Source organism: Rattus norvegicus, chromosome 8 (assembly GCF_021556685.1).
Source record: "Rattus norvegicus strain SHRSP/BbbUtx chromosome 8, alternate assembly SHRSP_T2T, whole genome shotgun sequence".
NCBI lineage: Eukaryota > Metazoa > Chordata > Mammalia > Rodentia > Muridae > Rattus > Rattus norvegicus.
The window spans coordinates 109,154,625-109,169,765 of record NC_141541.1 but is presented as its reverse complement, the minus strand read 5'-3'; the positions used below and the strand labels follow the sequence as shown (position 1 = coordinate 109,169,765).

The 15,141-nt window shown below is 36.2% G+C and overlaps 1 protein-coding gene across 6 annotated transcripts in view; it reads right to left on the bottom strand.

Annotated features, from left to right (window-relative positions):
* Window positions 1-15,141, bottom strand: part of Stag1 (STAG1 cohesin complex component) — a 383,606-nt gene that overhangs the window by 183,607 nt on the left and 184,858 nt on the right. For 5 of the 6 annotated variants that reach the window (XM_087562318.1, XM_087562317.1, NM_001433817.1 and 2 more), the window contains 2 exons: window positions 8,671-8,822; window positions 2,533-2,606 (listed from right to left, as the gene is read on the bottom strand). In XM_087562318.1, the coding sequence (XP_087418444.1) occupies window positions 2,533-2,606; window positions 8,671-8,822 (226 nt within the window). The remainder of the gene's footprint in view (window positions 1-2,532; window positions 2,607-8,670; window positions 8,823-15,141) is intronic. The other variant, NM_001433819.1, reaches the window with a different exon arrangement.

The following is a 15,141-nucleotide window of genomic DNA, read 5'->3' as shown; positions in this document are numbered from 1 at the left end:
TGTGTCACTGTGAGGTTGGGCTTTGAGACCCTCCTCCAAGATTCCTGGAAGTAAGAGCTCAATTTTTTCCCTTCAGAACAAGATGTAGAACTCTCAACTCCTCCAGCACCATGTCTGCCTGGATTCTGCAATGTTTCTTGTCAGAATAATAATGGACTATACCTCTGAACCTGTAAGTCAGCCCCAATTAAATGATGTCTTTATAATTAAAAAAAAAAAGCTATATGAAGAGGAATGATAAAAGTGGGTCATATAGCAGATCTATTTTAAACTTTTTTCTTTTTGCCTTTTCCTCTTTTCTTTCTGTCCATCCATCCGTCAGTCCATCCATCTTTCCTCTTTTTATTTTTTGAGAGACACCTCTATGGTGGTTTCTATAATGACTGTACTAGTTTACCTTCCCATCAGCAGTGAATAAAATTTCTCATTTACAACATCCTTGCAAGCATTTGTTATTCTCTTCTCTTCATCATTAACTCATTTTGACTTGAGGATGAGGTAAAATCCCAAACTAGCTGCAATTTGTAGTTCCTTAATTGATAAGAATTCTGAAAACTTTAAAAATCATTTTAGGTTACTAGTTTTAAGAATTGTTTGCTCATTATATTAGTGTATTTATTGGTTAGCATCTTTTTCATTTATGTCTAAAGATTTTAAATATCGTTTTTACCCTGCTGGGATTTCTCTGCTGTAATGTCATGTACAGAAAAATTCTTGCTTATACCTGTATCTTTAATAGTTTCTTCTGAGAAGTTTTAAATGGGTTTTGGGGGAGAATTTAGCTGTGACTCACAGCACTGGGGATATAGAACTTGAAGAGACCACCTCCTGTAGCCAGGCAGGAACCCCAGTGGAGTGAAAGGGACACCAACCCATCCACAAAACCTTCGACCCAAACTTATTTATCCTATCTATAAGAAATGCAGACATGGGGGATGGAGCAGAGAGTGAGAACTGTCAACCAATAACCAGCCCAACTTAAGACCGACCCCATGGGCAAGCACCAATCCCTGGCATTAATGCGTGTAGACAGGGTTCTAGCAAGGATGTCCTCTGAGAGGCTCCACCCAGTGGCTGACTCAAACAGATGCAGACACCCACAGCCAAACAGTGGATGCAGCCTGTGGACTACTGAAGAATAGGGGAAAGAATTGCAGAAGAATAAGGAAATAGGAACTCCACAGGAAGACCAACAGAGTCAACTAACCTGAACCCTTGGGGCTCTTAGAGTCTGAATGAAAAACCAAAGAACATACATGGGCTAGATCTAGGCCTCCCCACACCTATGTATCAGAAGTGCAGCTTGGTCTCCATGTGGGTCCTGAACAACTGGGTGGGGGCTATCCCAAAACTGTTGCCTGTATGTGGAATAGGTTCTTTTGGCTGGGCTGCCTTGTCTGACCTCAAGGGGATGAGCATAGCCTTTCAGAGACTAGATGTGCCAGGATGGGGGGATGCCCAGGGAGGTCCCCCACCCATTCAAGAGGAAAAGGGTAGGGGGGACTGGTGACGAATCGTGGGAGGGGGTGAGTGGGAAGAGGGCACTGAGTGGGATGTGAAGTGAATAAAAAATTTTTTTCTATGTTTTATACCATTTGGGGAAGAGGTTGTTATCCCTAGGAAGACAGAGATTAACTTGTGGATGCTGGTTGTCCTTTACCATGTGGGTCTTGGATAAAAGTCAGATATGCAGGCTTAAGTTCAGGTTTTAAATTAAGATTTCTAAAATAAATGTCAATGTTGGATTTTAATACTGTAGCTTAAGAAAGTCATGGTATATAGAAGTCCATACTACCTACCTCTATTTCCATGGGTCTTTTCTAGTGAGTTAATATTCTGTGAAATTTTCACGCAGCATTATACACATATTAAGCATTTCATTGTTCAATCATGAGTCAAGTTTTTGAAAATGATACTTTTATCTTCTGAGTTTGTTTCATATATTGCATATAACTAAGAGAACTACATATATATGCTATATCAATTTATTGTAATGTATTTCTTTAGTTTTGTCTTCCTTGCTTAAAGGATCATCTCAACCAACACATTTTCTACTATATGGGTAACTCTTTGGTCCTTTATTCCTCCCATCTTTGCTCTGGTATTTTAACAAAGACAAGTTGATACTCTGACCATGCAAGATACTATCATAGAAGAAAAGGTAGGACACTAAAATGTATCAAATGTCATGATACTCAATAGTTTATTACTAGGCTATATTAATAATTTTATGATCATATAAATTCATTTTATATCAATGAGAACATAAGTACATAGAGTATCTCCAATAGTGATAAATGTTGAGTTAAAAAGGGTGTTTCAGTAACACCGATGGCAAAATTTCCTCCAAATATTAATTAGTATTTATAGACAAAGCTACCCCCTCCCCCAAAAGGTAAAACTAAATAGAGTTTGACAGCTATATAAACTATGCTATAAATAAGTAAATAGAGTTTACAGCTATATAAACTATGCTATACATAAGCAACAGCTCTTTAGGTTTAAAAATTCTAAATGATTAAAATACCTTACCGGTATCTATGAACAAATATACCCTTAAAAATAGAGTTCATCATATTTTCAATTTCATCTTGATTTTCTTGTAGCTGAAATGAAAAAAGAAAAAAGAGAAAATTGAAATACTGATCATTTTATTTGTAATAATGCCAACTATTTTAAACTACTTGTTATCCTCAATCCTAGTAGTATTCAACCTCTTGCTGACTATAGAACTTAAGTCCCAGATTACTGGTAGAGCTTGTGTAGTTTTGTCACATTGGCTTTGGGCCCTCTCCTTTCTCTCAATACATACCAGATAAAAAAACGACAAGGAGGAGAGGGGAAAAACATTGGTCAACTTTGTATTTCCTTGGAGTAATCTATTTTTGAAATCACTATACATTTCGATACTTCTCTCCAAATAAGTCTTTGGCTTAGTTCTGCCTTTATTACTTCAGGGGTCACCCTGATTTACACGGCATTTCCTCCTTCACAAAGCATCAATTACTACTCCTGTCCGAGTAGTTCATAACTCAATTACGCACAGATCCCAAAATATGAGGGATAATACCATACAGAACTCCTAGATGACACTGCTGTAATCCAGCAACAACACACGAGTATATCACAGAGGTACACATACTGGGCAGCATTACTGATAAGGGTTAAGCTTTAAATTTATTTACTAAGGAAAAGCAACATATCTGCTACTGTAGAACATCTGTGTGATTTTTAATGGCCCATTTTTCATGGAATTTCACTCTCTCTCTCTCTCTCTCTCTCTCTCTCTCTCTCTCTCTGTTTCATACAACAGTAGTAAAATAATCAGACCAACTCTTGTTTTATGTTGTTACAAGATATATAGAAAAAAATAAGCAGCACAAATGCTTCTCTACATATGAGGTAAATATACCCTGATAAAGCAGTTATAAACTAAAACTATTACAAGTTTTTTGTTTTTTTTTTTATTATTATTAACTTGAGTATTTCTTATATACATTTCGAGTGTTATTCCCTTTCCCAGTTTCCGGGCAAACATCCCCCTCCCCCCTCCCCTTTCTTATCGGTGTTCCCCTCCCCACCCTCCCCCCATTGTCCCCCTCCCCCCAACAGTCTAGTTCACTGGGGGTTCAGTCTTAGCAGGACCCAGGGCTTCCCCTTCCACTGGTGCTCTTACTAGGATATTCATTGCTACCTATGAGGTCAGAGTCCAGGGTCAGTCCATGTATAGTCTTTAGGTAGTGGCTTAGTCCCTGGAAGCTCTGGTTGCTTGGCATTTTGTACATATGGGGTCTCGAAACTTTAGCCGGATCAACTTTAAAATGCTTGGTAATACTAGCTTTGGCCTCTTGTATCAATAATCTAAAGGAAAGCTTATTTTATAACATAACATTGAACATTCCATATCAATAAAAGGATATTTTACAGATATGATTGAATGTAAGAATAGGAAACATAGAATCTAAAAAGGAGAAAAGAAGTGCTGAGAACATACAATATTGTGCATGCTATGAAGACTGTGGCTAACTACTAGCTGCTTCTTCCCCACAATACAATTGGTATACTATACTACTATATACTGCAATTCTGGGAAAGGATCAAAATTTAAAATACAGTGTTTATCATAAAATGTTCACTGCTTGCAAACTTTCAGACAACAACCAGATGATGTAAATAAATATAACAAATATTCAAATGATTGAACTTACTGTAAGTGTGAGATATACTTATAATGAATTTTATAATACAAAAACTAATTCATTGGGGCTATACATTCCAGCCAGCATGACTTAATGAAGCCATTTCTAATATACTTCCAAAATATTTAAAATATGGTTTATGTTAAGAAAAATATGTAAAAATCTACTTTAAGTGGAAATCGTAATCTCTGTATTTTAGAGTGTGATCTAATCTGGAAACAGGATCATAGCAATTGAAATTCCTCTCAAAATGTATTTATATGTATGTATGCCTATGTGTATGCATGTGCACAAACACACATTATGAAGCACATATGTGCAGGGTCCCTCAGAGGTCAGAAGACATGTCTGATTCTCCTTAAGCTGGAGATATGGGTTAACGCAAGTCAACAAGCACGTGCTGGAAAATGAACCCCATTCTTGAAAGTACCTGTAAACTGTTAAGCCATTTCTCCAGCCACAACACAAAAATTTTGAAGACAGGAAAATAATATAATAGAGTGGTTACTGAACTACATATGATGTATCTCTTCAGGAAACCAACAAATTTGGAGACAGATGAATACACAGGAAGACCATCATGTATAGAATGCAGTTATCTCGTAAACCCAAATGTCAGAAGCTACAAGAAGCCTAGAGTCAATCCTTCCCTCAGTATGTTCAGAAAGCATGACAGCAATTGCATCCAGATACAGGACTGAGAGCAACCAATGATATTTAACCTAGATTGTTAAACACTGAGGTGTGGGCCACTTTGGATTTTAGTAAATAAGATGTAAAGATGTGACAGTTAATGCACATCCAGAGAGAGTTAGACTGAAGATTCTGACTTAATGGTTTAGTCTATCGACAAATTAAAATTTTCAAAAGAATTAGAGGAAAAGAATAGAACTGTAGAAAGTGGAACATATCGTGTAAAGTGGGTCATCTTGGCCAAAGACTTTGAAAATATTGTGACTTTTGTGCCTTTATGTAATTTCTGTCTGCTCCCATGGCAGAACCACAGACAAACCAAGATTCTGCCAAGCTTGGACAAAAACCTGCAAAATCCAGAGGCAAAACCACTAGTCTTTCTTCCTTAAATGTATTTCTCTGAAGTATGTAAAGGTAATTAAAAGGTCTATTTGAAAACTAGAACCAGAAGAGAGAGGTTATTTTTATTACTTCTTGACCATGAATTTGGAAAACTTTGGAGATGTGACTTAGTAAAGCTCGAGTATGCGGTGAAGAGAGAATGATGCAAAATTCCATTGAGATATTTGATTGATGAAAATGACAAAATGTAAATGAATGGGGTGGGGCTGTGTTCATGAGTTTCACATTAAAATAAGGAGTACACAGGAAATTGAACCAATGGATCATGGTATATTTCGGCAAAGAATCTATCACCACTTTATACTGAGACGTTGTTAAAGGAGATGTATAAAGATGGCAGACTTGTCTGAAGAAGAAAACGAGGATGGCATAGTGGTGTGTAGTTTTTACTGAATTCTTTTAGCTAAGGTTACAACGGGAAACTAGAGCAAAATCCAGACCAGAATTTAAAAATAGGCTGCCTGCTCCTGCTTTCATAATGCTAGCCACAAACCCAATACAGTAGACCTGGTTTTCCTTAGAGTAAAAATCCAAAATGAAGAGTCTAAATAAATCTATTTTTTTCTGTGTGCTGATAAAAAAATCTGAAAATCACACAGCTCAATCATTTCCTTTAGGCAACTGAGTTTGTTATAATAGTTCTGAAAAGCAATTATGGTTCAGTACAGTACAGAACAACAGAACTAGATTCTTCAGTTGCTGATCACAACCCCATGGAGGTCTGCATAACTAAATTTGGGGTAAGGAAAAAGCTAGCAACAGTAAAATGCTTTTAAAACTTCAAAGATCAAAAATAAAAATAAAAAATGTATTGAATCCAAGTTGTTTCTTTCTGGCAGTTCTTGTCCATGCTTTACCATAAGATTTTATGGCACTTGCTCTTCTAAATATAAAATATTTCCATTTTTCAAAGCATTATGTGTGGGCGTCTGAAAGAAAATGGCACCCATATGCCCATAGGGAATGGCATTATTGGGAGATTTGGCCTTGATGGAATAGGTGCTGCCTTGTTGGAGTAAAGATGTCACTGAGGCTTTGAGGTTTCAATAGCTCAAGCCAGGCAGAGGGTCACTCTCTTCCTGTTGCCTGCCAATGTAGATGTACAACTCTTAGCAACCTCTCTAGCACCATGGCTGCCCCCCCCCCATGCTGCCATGTTCCCTGCTATGATGATAATGCTCTAAACTTCTGAATCTGTAAGCCATCTCCAATTAAATGTATTCTTTTGTAAGATTAGCCATGGTATTTCTTTACAGCAATAGATACCCTAAGACAACATGCTACATAATACCAAGGAATCCTACCTCAAACGTCCTGGCAGTGTTTCTACTGTACATATAATGACTGGTGTTTCTTATAGACAATAATAGCATAATTATGAAAACCAAACACTGGGGTTGGGGATTTAGCTCAGTGGTAGAGCGCTTGCCTAGCAAGCGCAAGGCCCTGTGTTCAGTCCCCAGCTCCGAAAAAAAAGAAAAAGAAAACCAAACACTTTTAATAGTTTCCTAGTATCAGTCTTTAATATCCATCAAATTATTGTATCTTTAAATTATACATTAAGATATTTAATTTTAAAAATTGATTTGACCTTCAGAATTGGGTCTCTTAAAAATTATTTCATAAAAATAGGCACAGTGGCACACACCTTTGATCCCAGCACTTGGGAGGCAGAAGAAGGGGGATCTTGAGTTCCAGGTCAGCCTGGACTACATATTCAGTTCAAGGACAACCAGGGCTACATAGAGAAACCCTGTCTTGAAAAAACTATCCAAACAAAAAACCAAATACCTGTTCCATGAATTTTGGCACTAAACAAAGAAAGAACTTCCTGTAGATTTTGAAGTGGTTCTAACATACGCCTGTTTTGTAGTAGGTACTCATTCATGTATAGGTGCATTCCAGTATTAACAATGACAAGATCTGAACAGTGATAACTCTAAAAGATACTTTTATGCTCTGTATATCAAATACTTTAGCTTAAATTTAATTCTTTTTGTGTTGTGCATGTTTATGTATGGGTGAAATATGTGGGCAATATATTTATTTGTGTACATATAGGTGGAGACCAGGGCTCCTTATTCTGCTGTATCCCTCAATCGTGTCTCTACTCTTTTTCTTCAGACAGGGTCTCTTACTGAACCTGGAGTCACAGACTTAGCCAACCTGAAAAGCAACAATTCCCAGGGACTGTCCTGTCTCCAGCTCCTTGGTGCTAGGATTGCAGTAGAGTGCTAAGTCCAGCATTTTTATGGGGAAATGTGAATCTAAACTCAGGTCCTCGTGGTCGTACAATAAGCACCAATCATCGAACTAGTCATTCCCATAGAAGCTAGATTAAGTTTGTTAGGTAAAATTAAATTAGTATACAGGTTTCCTTAGTTCACGACACTGAATTCATCATTAATATATAATAAATTTAAATGCAGATAAAACATTTCAAGTTTTTGCTTTCTATTGCTTGTTTAATCTCATATGTATACACATATACTTATTCTATGAAAGTGTAACATTTTTAAGTTAAAAGATTTGGTAATACAAACCAAAACTTTTAATTCCAGTAAGTTTTAAAAAAAGTATTCTGTAAAAGACAACAAGCATTTGAGAATTCAACTCCTTCCAGTTTCTATGAGCACTGCACATATATGCTGTATAAATATTCTGTTCAGGCAACACCTTTACCCATAAAATGAAAAGAAATGAATGTAAAAAAATAAAATAAAACAGCCATGTAAAAACGTTTTTATCACATCTACACAAATCAGCTGTCGAACCTAAAGTAAGAGCTAGAAGCTCTCCGAGCGTTTGATTACTTATTGCATGTAAACTCCTGGACTGGATTCCCGCGCACTGAGAAAGGGGGAGTGTATAGTGACACCAATCTTAGAGTGTTGCTTTATACATCAAATAAACACAGACACTTTCTTCTATAAATCTATTTTTGCTGTCTCCCAGATGAGATTTTATTATTTCATGCACTTTTGAGCCAGTAACGTCAAATGACTGACTTGCCTAACCCTGTGATAACCTTTTACTAAAATAAGTTTGCATATGGTTCCGTACTCACTGGTGATTGTTTCAATTTTATTTAAAACTTGAAGACAAAGTAATTTGAAGCTAAATCTTATGAATGTAAGACTTATTTTCTATTGTCCCATCTACACACCTCAGGTTTCATGTACCCCAGGCTAACCTGAAACTTTGTATGCAGCCAAGGCTGGTCTTGAACTGACTCTTCTACCTGCCTTCCCAAGTACGAAGATTATGGAATCAAGCTACCATAGCGAACTTTAAAAATGTCCTTTTTACAAAAAACAGTAGAAACCATTATATTTACCAAACATTTCCAAACTATAAAAATTACCACAAAACTTACCTCTTTACGTTTCTGAAGTAGTAACTCCAGCCTTTCATTGGCTCTCTTCCCAATCATTTTATTTCTCTCGGCTTCGTATTGCCTCTGTGTATTATCCTGATGAATACTGAGGTTTAAGGCAACATTCACCAGAGCAGTCATCAGCTTCATTGCTATAAAATAAAGAACAAATACAATATTCACTAATGAAACAAGTTTTTTAGATAAAAGATGGAATGTTAAAGCAAGAGAAGAGGGGTTGGGGATTTAGCTCAGTGGTAGAGAGCTTGCCTAGAAAGCGCAAGGCCCTGGGTTCGGTCCCCAGCTCCGAAGAAAAAGAAAAAAAAAAAAAAAAGAAAAAAGAAAAAAGAAAAGCAAGAGAGGAAGAAAAAACCTGTTCAATAACCCAACCATAATCTCAGTTGCAAAATAATTTTTGCCACTTAAATGTCTTATCCAATGAGCATAAACATATATGCCAAGGAATATTGCAAAATTCTTACAGTCATTGTTTTTAGTTTAAGAACACTGCCCGAATGTCTAGAGGACCTAGGTTTGATTGCTGATATTTATATGGTAGTTCCCAGGTATCTATAACTCCAGTCTTCTTCTGACCTCTGTGAACATCAGGCACACAGACAGTTACACTAACAAACATTTACACATAAAATAATTTAAAGAAGTAAGAGGTCAGATCTAATCTACCAGCACAAAAGACAGAAGTAACACCAATGCCTTGCCTACATTCACAAATTAATTAGGTCTAATCTCTGTGTCTACCACGACCTAGGCTACAAACGCATCCTTTATACCTTTGCTGAGTTGAATTAAAGTTCCTGAAATATTTACCATCACCACATGAACTTAACACACAAAAGAGGCTCCTGCCTGCACTCTCACCTAAGAGCCGTACAACGTCAACATTAGGAAAGTACTTCCAAGGTTGCCATAAAACTAAAAACAAGAATGACTTTAAAGAATTTTGCAATCTCCCTTGAAATATGTGTACGCATATACACAACGGTGTGTTTCCCTACACACCCTTGCTTTGAAAAACCTGAAAAAAGCCTTCCTACATTTAAGCCAGCTAGTTACAGGTTACCAGTGACTGATACAGCCCTTAAACAAAAATGCAAAACAAAAATACTGAAACAAACTTAAGTTAATGACCATTTATTTATAAAGTCATTTAATAAAAGCTTAGATACAATATTTTGACTATTCCTGTATTTCAAACTACAAGCTGGTGATCTTACAGCTGCATGCAAATCAGTGCACATTTGACTGTATGGCGACCGGAAGTAAAGTACTGTGAAAATAATCTGTATGAGAAAGAGTATCTCAGGTTAGGTTATTCAAGCTCACCAAATGTAGGATGGCACCAGTTTATCAACTTGGCTGAGTATACAAACCTCTATACTTATAAAGCAAAATGACGAACTTAGACCCAAGTCTGTCATTACATAATGACTTCTTCTTAGCCCAGATAAACAATAAAATATTCAAAATATTAAAACAAACAAAAATCACAAAATGACCGATAGATACAGTCTCTCCAGGCATTATCAGATATTGGATAGAGGGGTGTGCTCTTTATGGTAAAGTATGTCTCTGCCCATACAATTAATTACTATTCAATCTAACCAGGACTTTCCACTCATTTCCAATTTTACATGACAACCACAATATGGGTCTCACTCTGTTTAATAAGCACACAGAAATTATTGCTATTAAGCACAATTATTTTAGTCTTGCTGTTACTAGAAGAATTCAGCCTTAAAAATATGACATGTGATTTCAAATACCCTCTTATGTCAAAAAGATTCAGTCACCTTCAAAATTTAAGTGTTGCAACAGAATAATTACCGTTCCTCACAGTACTATTCAGACACAAAAGATCTATTGTTAAGCTTATTTTAAGAAAAAAGTTGATCACTGCTTGTCCTTTTCACTAAGAATAAGCATATTATTAAAAAGTAAAAAGTACTTTGAAATTAATACCAATCTCATAGTCTTATCATTTCATGCCTATTGAATGTCATAATAAAAACGGCACATCTTATTTTCTTGAAATTCATTTTATAGCACTATAAAACTTACTATAAAGTGACAGACTGATAACTGTTTTTAATAGATAGTGTCACATGTTTCTCTCATAATGTGCTACCAGTGGCGCAACCCTACAGAACTACTTTATCATCAAGTAGAGGCTATAAAATGGCAAATCCAAATAAGCATTAACCTTTACAATCTGATTATCTGGAGTATTCTGCTATAGTACTGGAAAGGTGAGCAACACATAAAATTAATGTCAAGACTCTGAGAACTCTGCTGATAATGTATTCCCAATAACATGTGAATGCTTAGAAAATAGTTTGTAAAAGTATCATGAGCAAGATAGAGACAGCTTAAGAATATCATTAATAGCAATTTTGGCACAGACTCAGAGCAGACAGAAAGCTGATAGATATGACGTGGAAGTGAGCAGGTGGGAGTGGGTGGGAGGGAATGAGAGCATCTTCACAGAAGCAGGGGAACGGGAAGGGGGGTGGTGAGACAGGGGTGAACGGGGATAACATATGAAATGTAAATACATAAAATATACAATAAAAATTAATTAATTAATTTAAAAAAGGAATGTGAACATGAAACACTGTTGTTGATAAGGTTTCTGATAAAGATGGAGAATCTTATGGGGACTGACTTAGAGGCCATTATGGTTTGACCATGGAAGAACTTTGCTGCATTTTGCCTATGTCCTGAGACTGTTGACAGGTGAAACTTAAAATATAACAGAGTAGAGTATGTGTTTGAGAAAATTCAAGCAGAAAAGCACAGTCTGGCTGGACAATTTAGGAAAGTATATAGTAAAAATAAGATTCAAAAAATACGTAGAAAAGAAAATATTGGGAAAACCTACGATGTGGCCAGAAAAGGATAGGAAAAAAAAAAAAAGGTGTTGCCAAAGGTGATGAAGTTATCAGTGGCAACAAGAAGCCCAGTGCCAACATCAGAACAGTAAGTGTGCTTCAGAGGGTCTCAGTAATCAGCAATGGGCTTAGAGAAAAGAAATAAAAGCGTTTCAAAAACACTTCCGGGAGAATCCTTAGGAAAAGAAATTGCTGAGGTTTCCAGTCTCTAGACAGGTCTAAAGGACTATTTTCCCGGAAGACAATTTACTTTGTTCAGTTCACAAGGAACCTGGTAACTAATACCCAAGATTTAGGAAATGGCAACAGTATTCATGTAAAGTGGGATCTGTAGGCATGTGAAACACCACAATTATGGGATCATAAAGATTTCATGTAAATTTCAAAGAAAGTCTGGTAAGTTAAGCAACAATGCTGCAAGAGCCAAGCCTTTGCAGGAGACTTGACAGAGAGGAGCATGAAGATGATTGTAAACTACAAAGGGAAGCTTCACTGACGTGAACCTGCCAAGGGAAGCTACAGCACAGCTTTAGAACGCAATGGATGCCTTACTGATTTTCACTTTTTCTATGTTCTGATTCTTCCTTTCTTTTCCTTATTGCATTCACTGTAAATGGGAATGCTTACTCTAAGCATTATATACTGGGAGCATGTAACCTTTTCTTTTTACTTTGTTATTCAAAGTATTGCCTCCAAGTCTGATCTGACTGTTGGACATCACAGGGCAAAGAACGTGGTGGTGACTTAAAGAACACTAAGTCTGAACAAGCATTAACAACAACATGACTAAGTGGCTAAGGCCTACAGCTACACAGCTGAGGTCAAGAGCCATCTAGAAAGGCTAAAAGCATACAAGTGATGGTCTGAAGATGACACATCAGACTGCATGGTCTGCAATGGATAATTCTTAATTGCAAGGCTTTCAGAAATCTCATTTCACAATAGATTTTTGCAGCTAATATGTGTTTCTTGTCATTATTAAATTAATATAATATTCCCTGGTCATTAGCCCACCTTATTGGGCAGATTTTCTGCAGATTAACAAAAATCAACTCTTTTATAGTCAATGCTATGTAGACAAATAGATGATTCTTAGTTCCTAATGGTGATTCTATATAATTCCTAATTTCTATTAGTAATTATTGAGCAATTTATAGAGAGGGCTGCAATTAAGGCCCTGCAAGTCTTCGTGTGTGACATCTATTTGCACTAGGATAGAAAACAGTCATGAAACAGATTTATGATTAAGGAAAACATTCCTTTTAGGCTAGTTGTAAAACCATTATTTAATAGCTAAAGACCATCAACTGGAAATGAACAGTTTGTTGTAGGTGTAAGAATGGAAGATAAAGTATTAACTGGGATTACCTAGAGAAAACTTCAATACTAATGAGAAACTAGAGAGATGATTTACCTCTTGGCATACTGTGTTAACTTAGACATAAGAATTATAGTTTATAACTTTTAATGAACAATTGAGCAATAATGGTAGATAATATACCTAGATTAATGGTAGATTAATCTACCTAGTGGTAGATAATGTTTATTTAGATAACTACTGTTGGTATCAGGAATTGCCACTAGCAGCTACACTGGTTGGCCACTATTGCCATGGCAACGGCCATACATTCCTAGAAGACCTTTTGGCTCAATTCACACCTCCACCTGGGAACATTTACACCATATTCCAAATACAAGGTAGACACCTTCTGCCCTCTGCTCTCCCCTCTCTGCTCTTTTCTCTTCTTTCTCTTGCCCCTTCCCCTGTCTCGTTCCCCCATTAAAATCTCACCATGTGGAAGCGTGTTGGTGTGGGCTTGGTATGCTCTTTCCCCACGGGTGTGGCCAATACCTGATATTATTAACAACTGATATCTGATATTAATAACAACAACTAGTCTTAATGGGAACGCATGTAAACATCTCTATTATAATTCCTTATTTAACTAATTATTTGAATTTATGTTTGAACTTGTTTTGAAGTTTCAAAACTTATTGTGAAGTTTTGAAAAAAGATGCATGTGATCATATACCCTGAAAAGTATATGCACTGAGAACCAGAACAATAATGAGTCAGGCTTTTCTTAAGATCAATAGAAAGTTAGTCAACCCTGTCCATGCCAGCCTCCCCACCCCCCATAGAAATAAAGATTAGAGTAGATTTTCAAAGTGTTTGTTTCTTTCTCTGACCTTCTCTAGATTGCAAGGAGTCAAAAACTCTCAGTTTTGGGGCTCAGGGACAGGAAGGACCTGTGAGAAAAGATCAAAGAACCTCTTTACTTAAGCCCCCCTCCTCCAGTTTAACAATTGAGTGTTAATTGCCAGAAGGTTTAGGCATGTTCTGGCCTCAAAATAACTTGGATTCAAACCAGTAAACATTATCATATTAAGCAACTTTTACTCTCACAAAACCAGGTCACTCCCCGCATCCCTGTGGGTGCTTCACCCCCTCGGTTACCTTCCAGAGAGAATCCATGCTCAGGGTAGGTTCCCTAAAAGCTGATGTCCGATAAATAAAAATTATTTGAAAATGGAAATACTTGGATTTTTATGATAAAGACACTGATAATACTTTAAATATATGAAGATTACATAAAAATAAAATCTTATGGTAAGTTTGAGAATTACAAATGGGACTTAAGTAATCCCTGTTATGTTGTAAAATTCCAATTAAAACACCAGGGAGGAAAATGATTTTCATCTTCCATGAATCCACAAACTAAATGCAACCCTAAATTGCAAACATATTACTACAAAACATAACATAGCAGGATGCTGAACATAGACCATTCACGACAACTCAATGATTAGAAAAAGCATGGCAATTAAACCTAGAATAAGAAAAGATATTTTGCTTTGTGTAATCCAGAAATATTCAACAAGATTTTAGTTCAGTAAGAGGTAGAGAGAGCCAAACTATGTTACAAAAATGTTCAATTGAGATATCTACTTAAAATACAAATCAGCATACTTAAGGTTAAAAACAAAAACTATTCTGAAATGGAAATTAAAATAAGTATAAAGGGGCGGTATCCTTAAAGATAATTAAGAGTACATAGTGTATAACTGCTAAAAATCAGTTCTAACTTAATAAAAAGCTTTCCAAAAGTATTTATCTCCAACAAAGAAAAATTTACATAACTGTGGGACTTCTAGACCTGAACAGTGAAGTATTGAAAACTTTTATATAGGTGTGTTCTAGTATACGTGAAATGTAAGACAAAAGACATAGACTGTCAATAGAGACACGGCTTTAGAAATTTGGAAAACCGACTAAAATTTCTACTGATCAGACCATGCAAGAAACTTACGATGCTACTGAAGTAATTATATCTAAGCCCTAAGAATTATTAATCTGATTGTGTCTCTTCTCAGCAAGATATAAGCAAGGTCAGGGATCATTTTATTTCAAAGCTGATAATTCTATCTAGCCATAACTATCTATAAGCATATATAGTGAAAATTTTGGTTTAAAAACCCAGTTATGTGAATGTTTTTGTTTTAATCTCAGGTGTGGGATATGGGGCTGCTGAGTTTGTCCACAGGTGCTAACTATGATTAT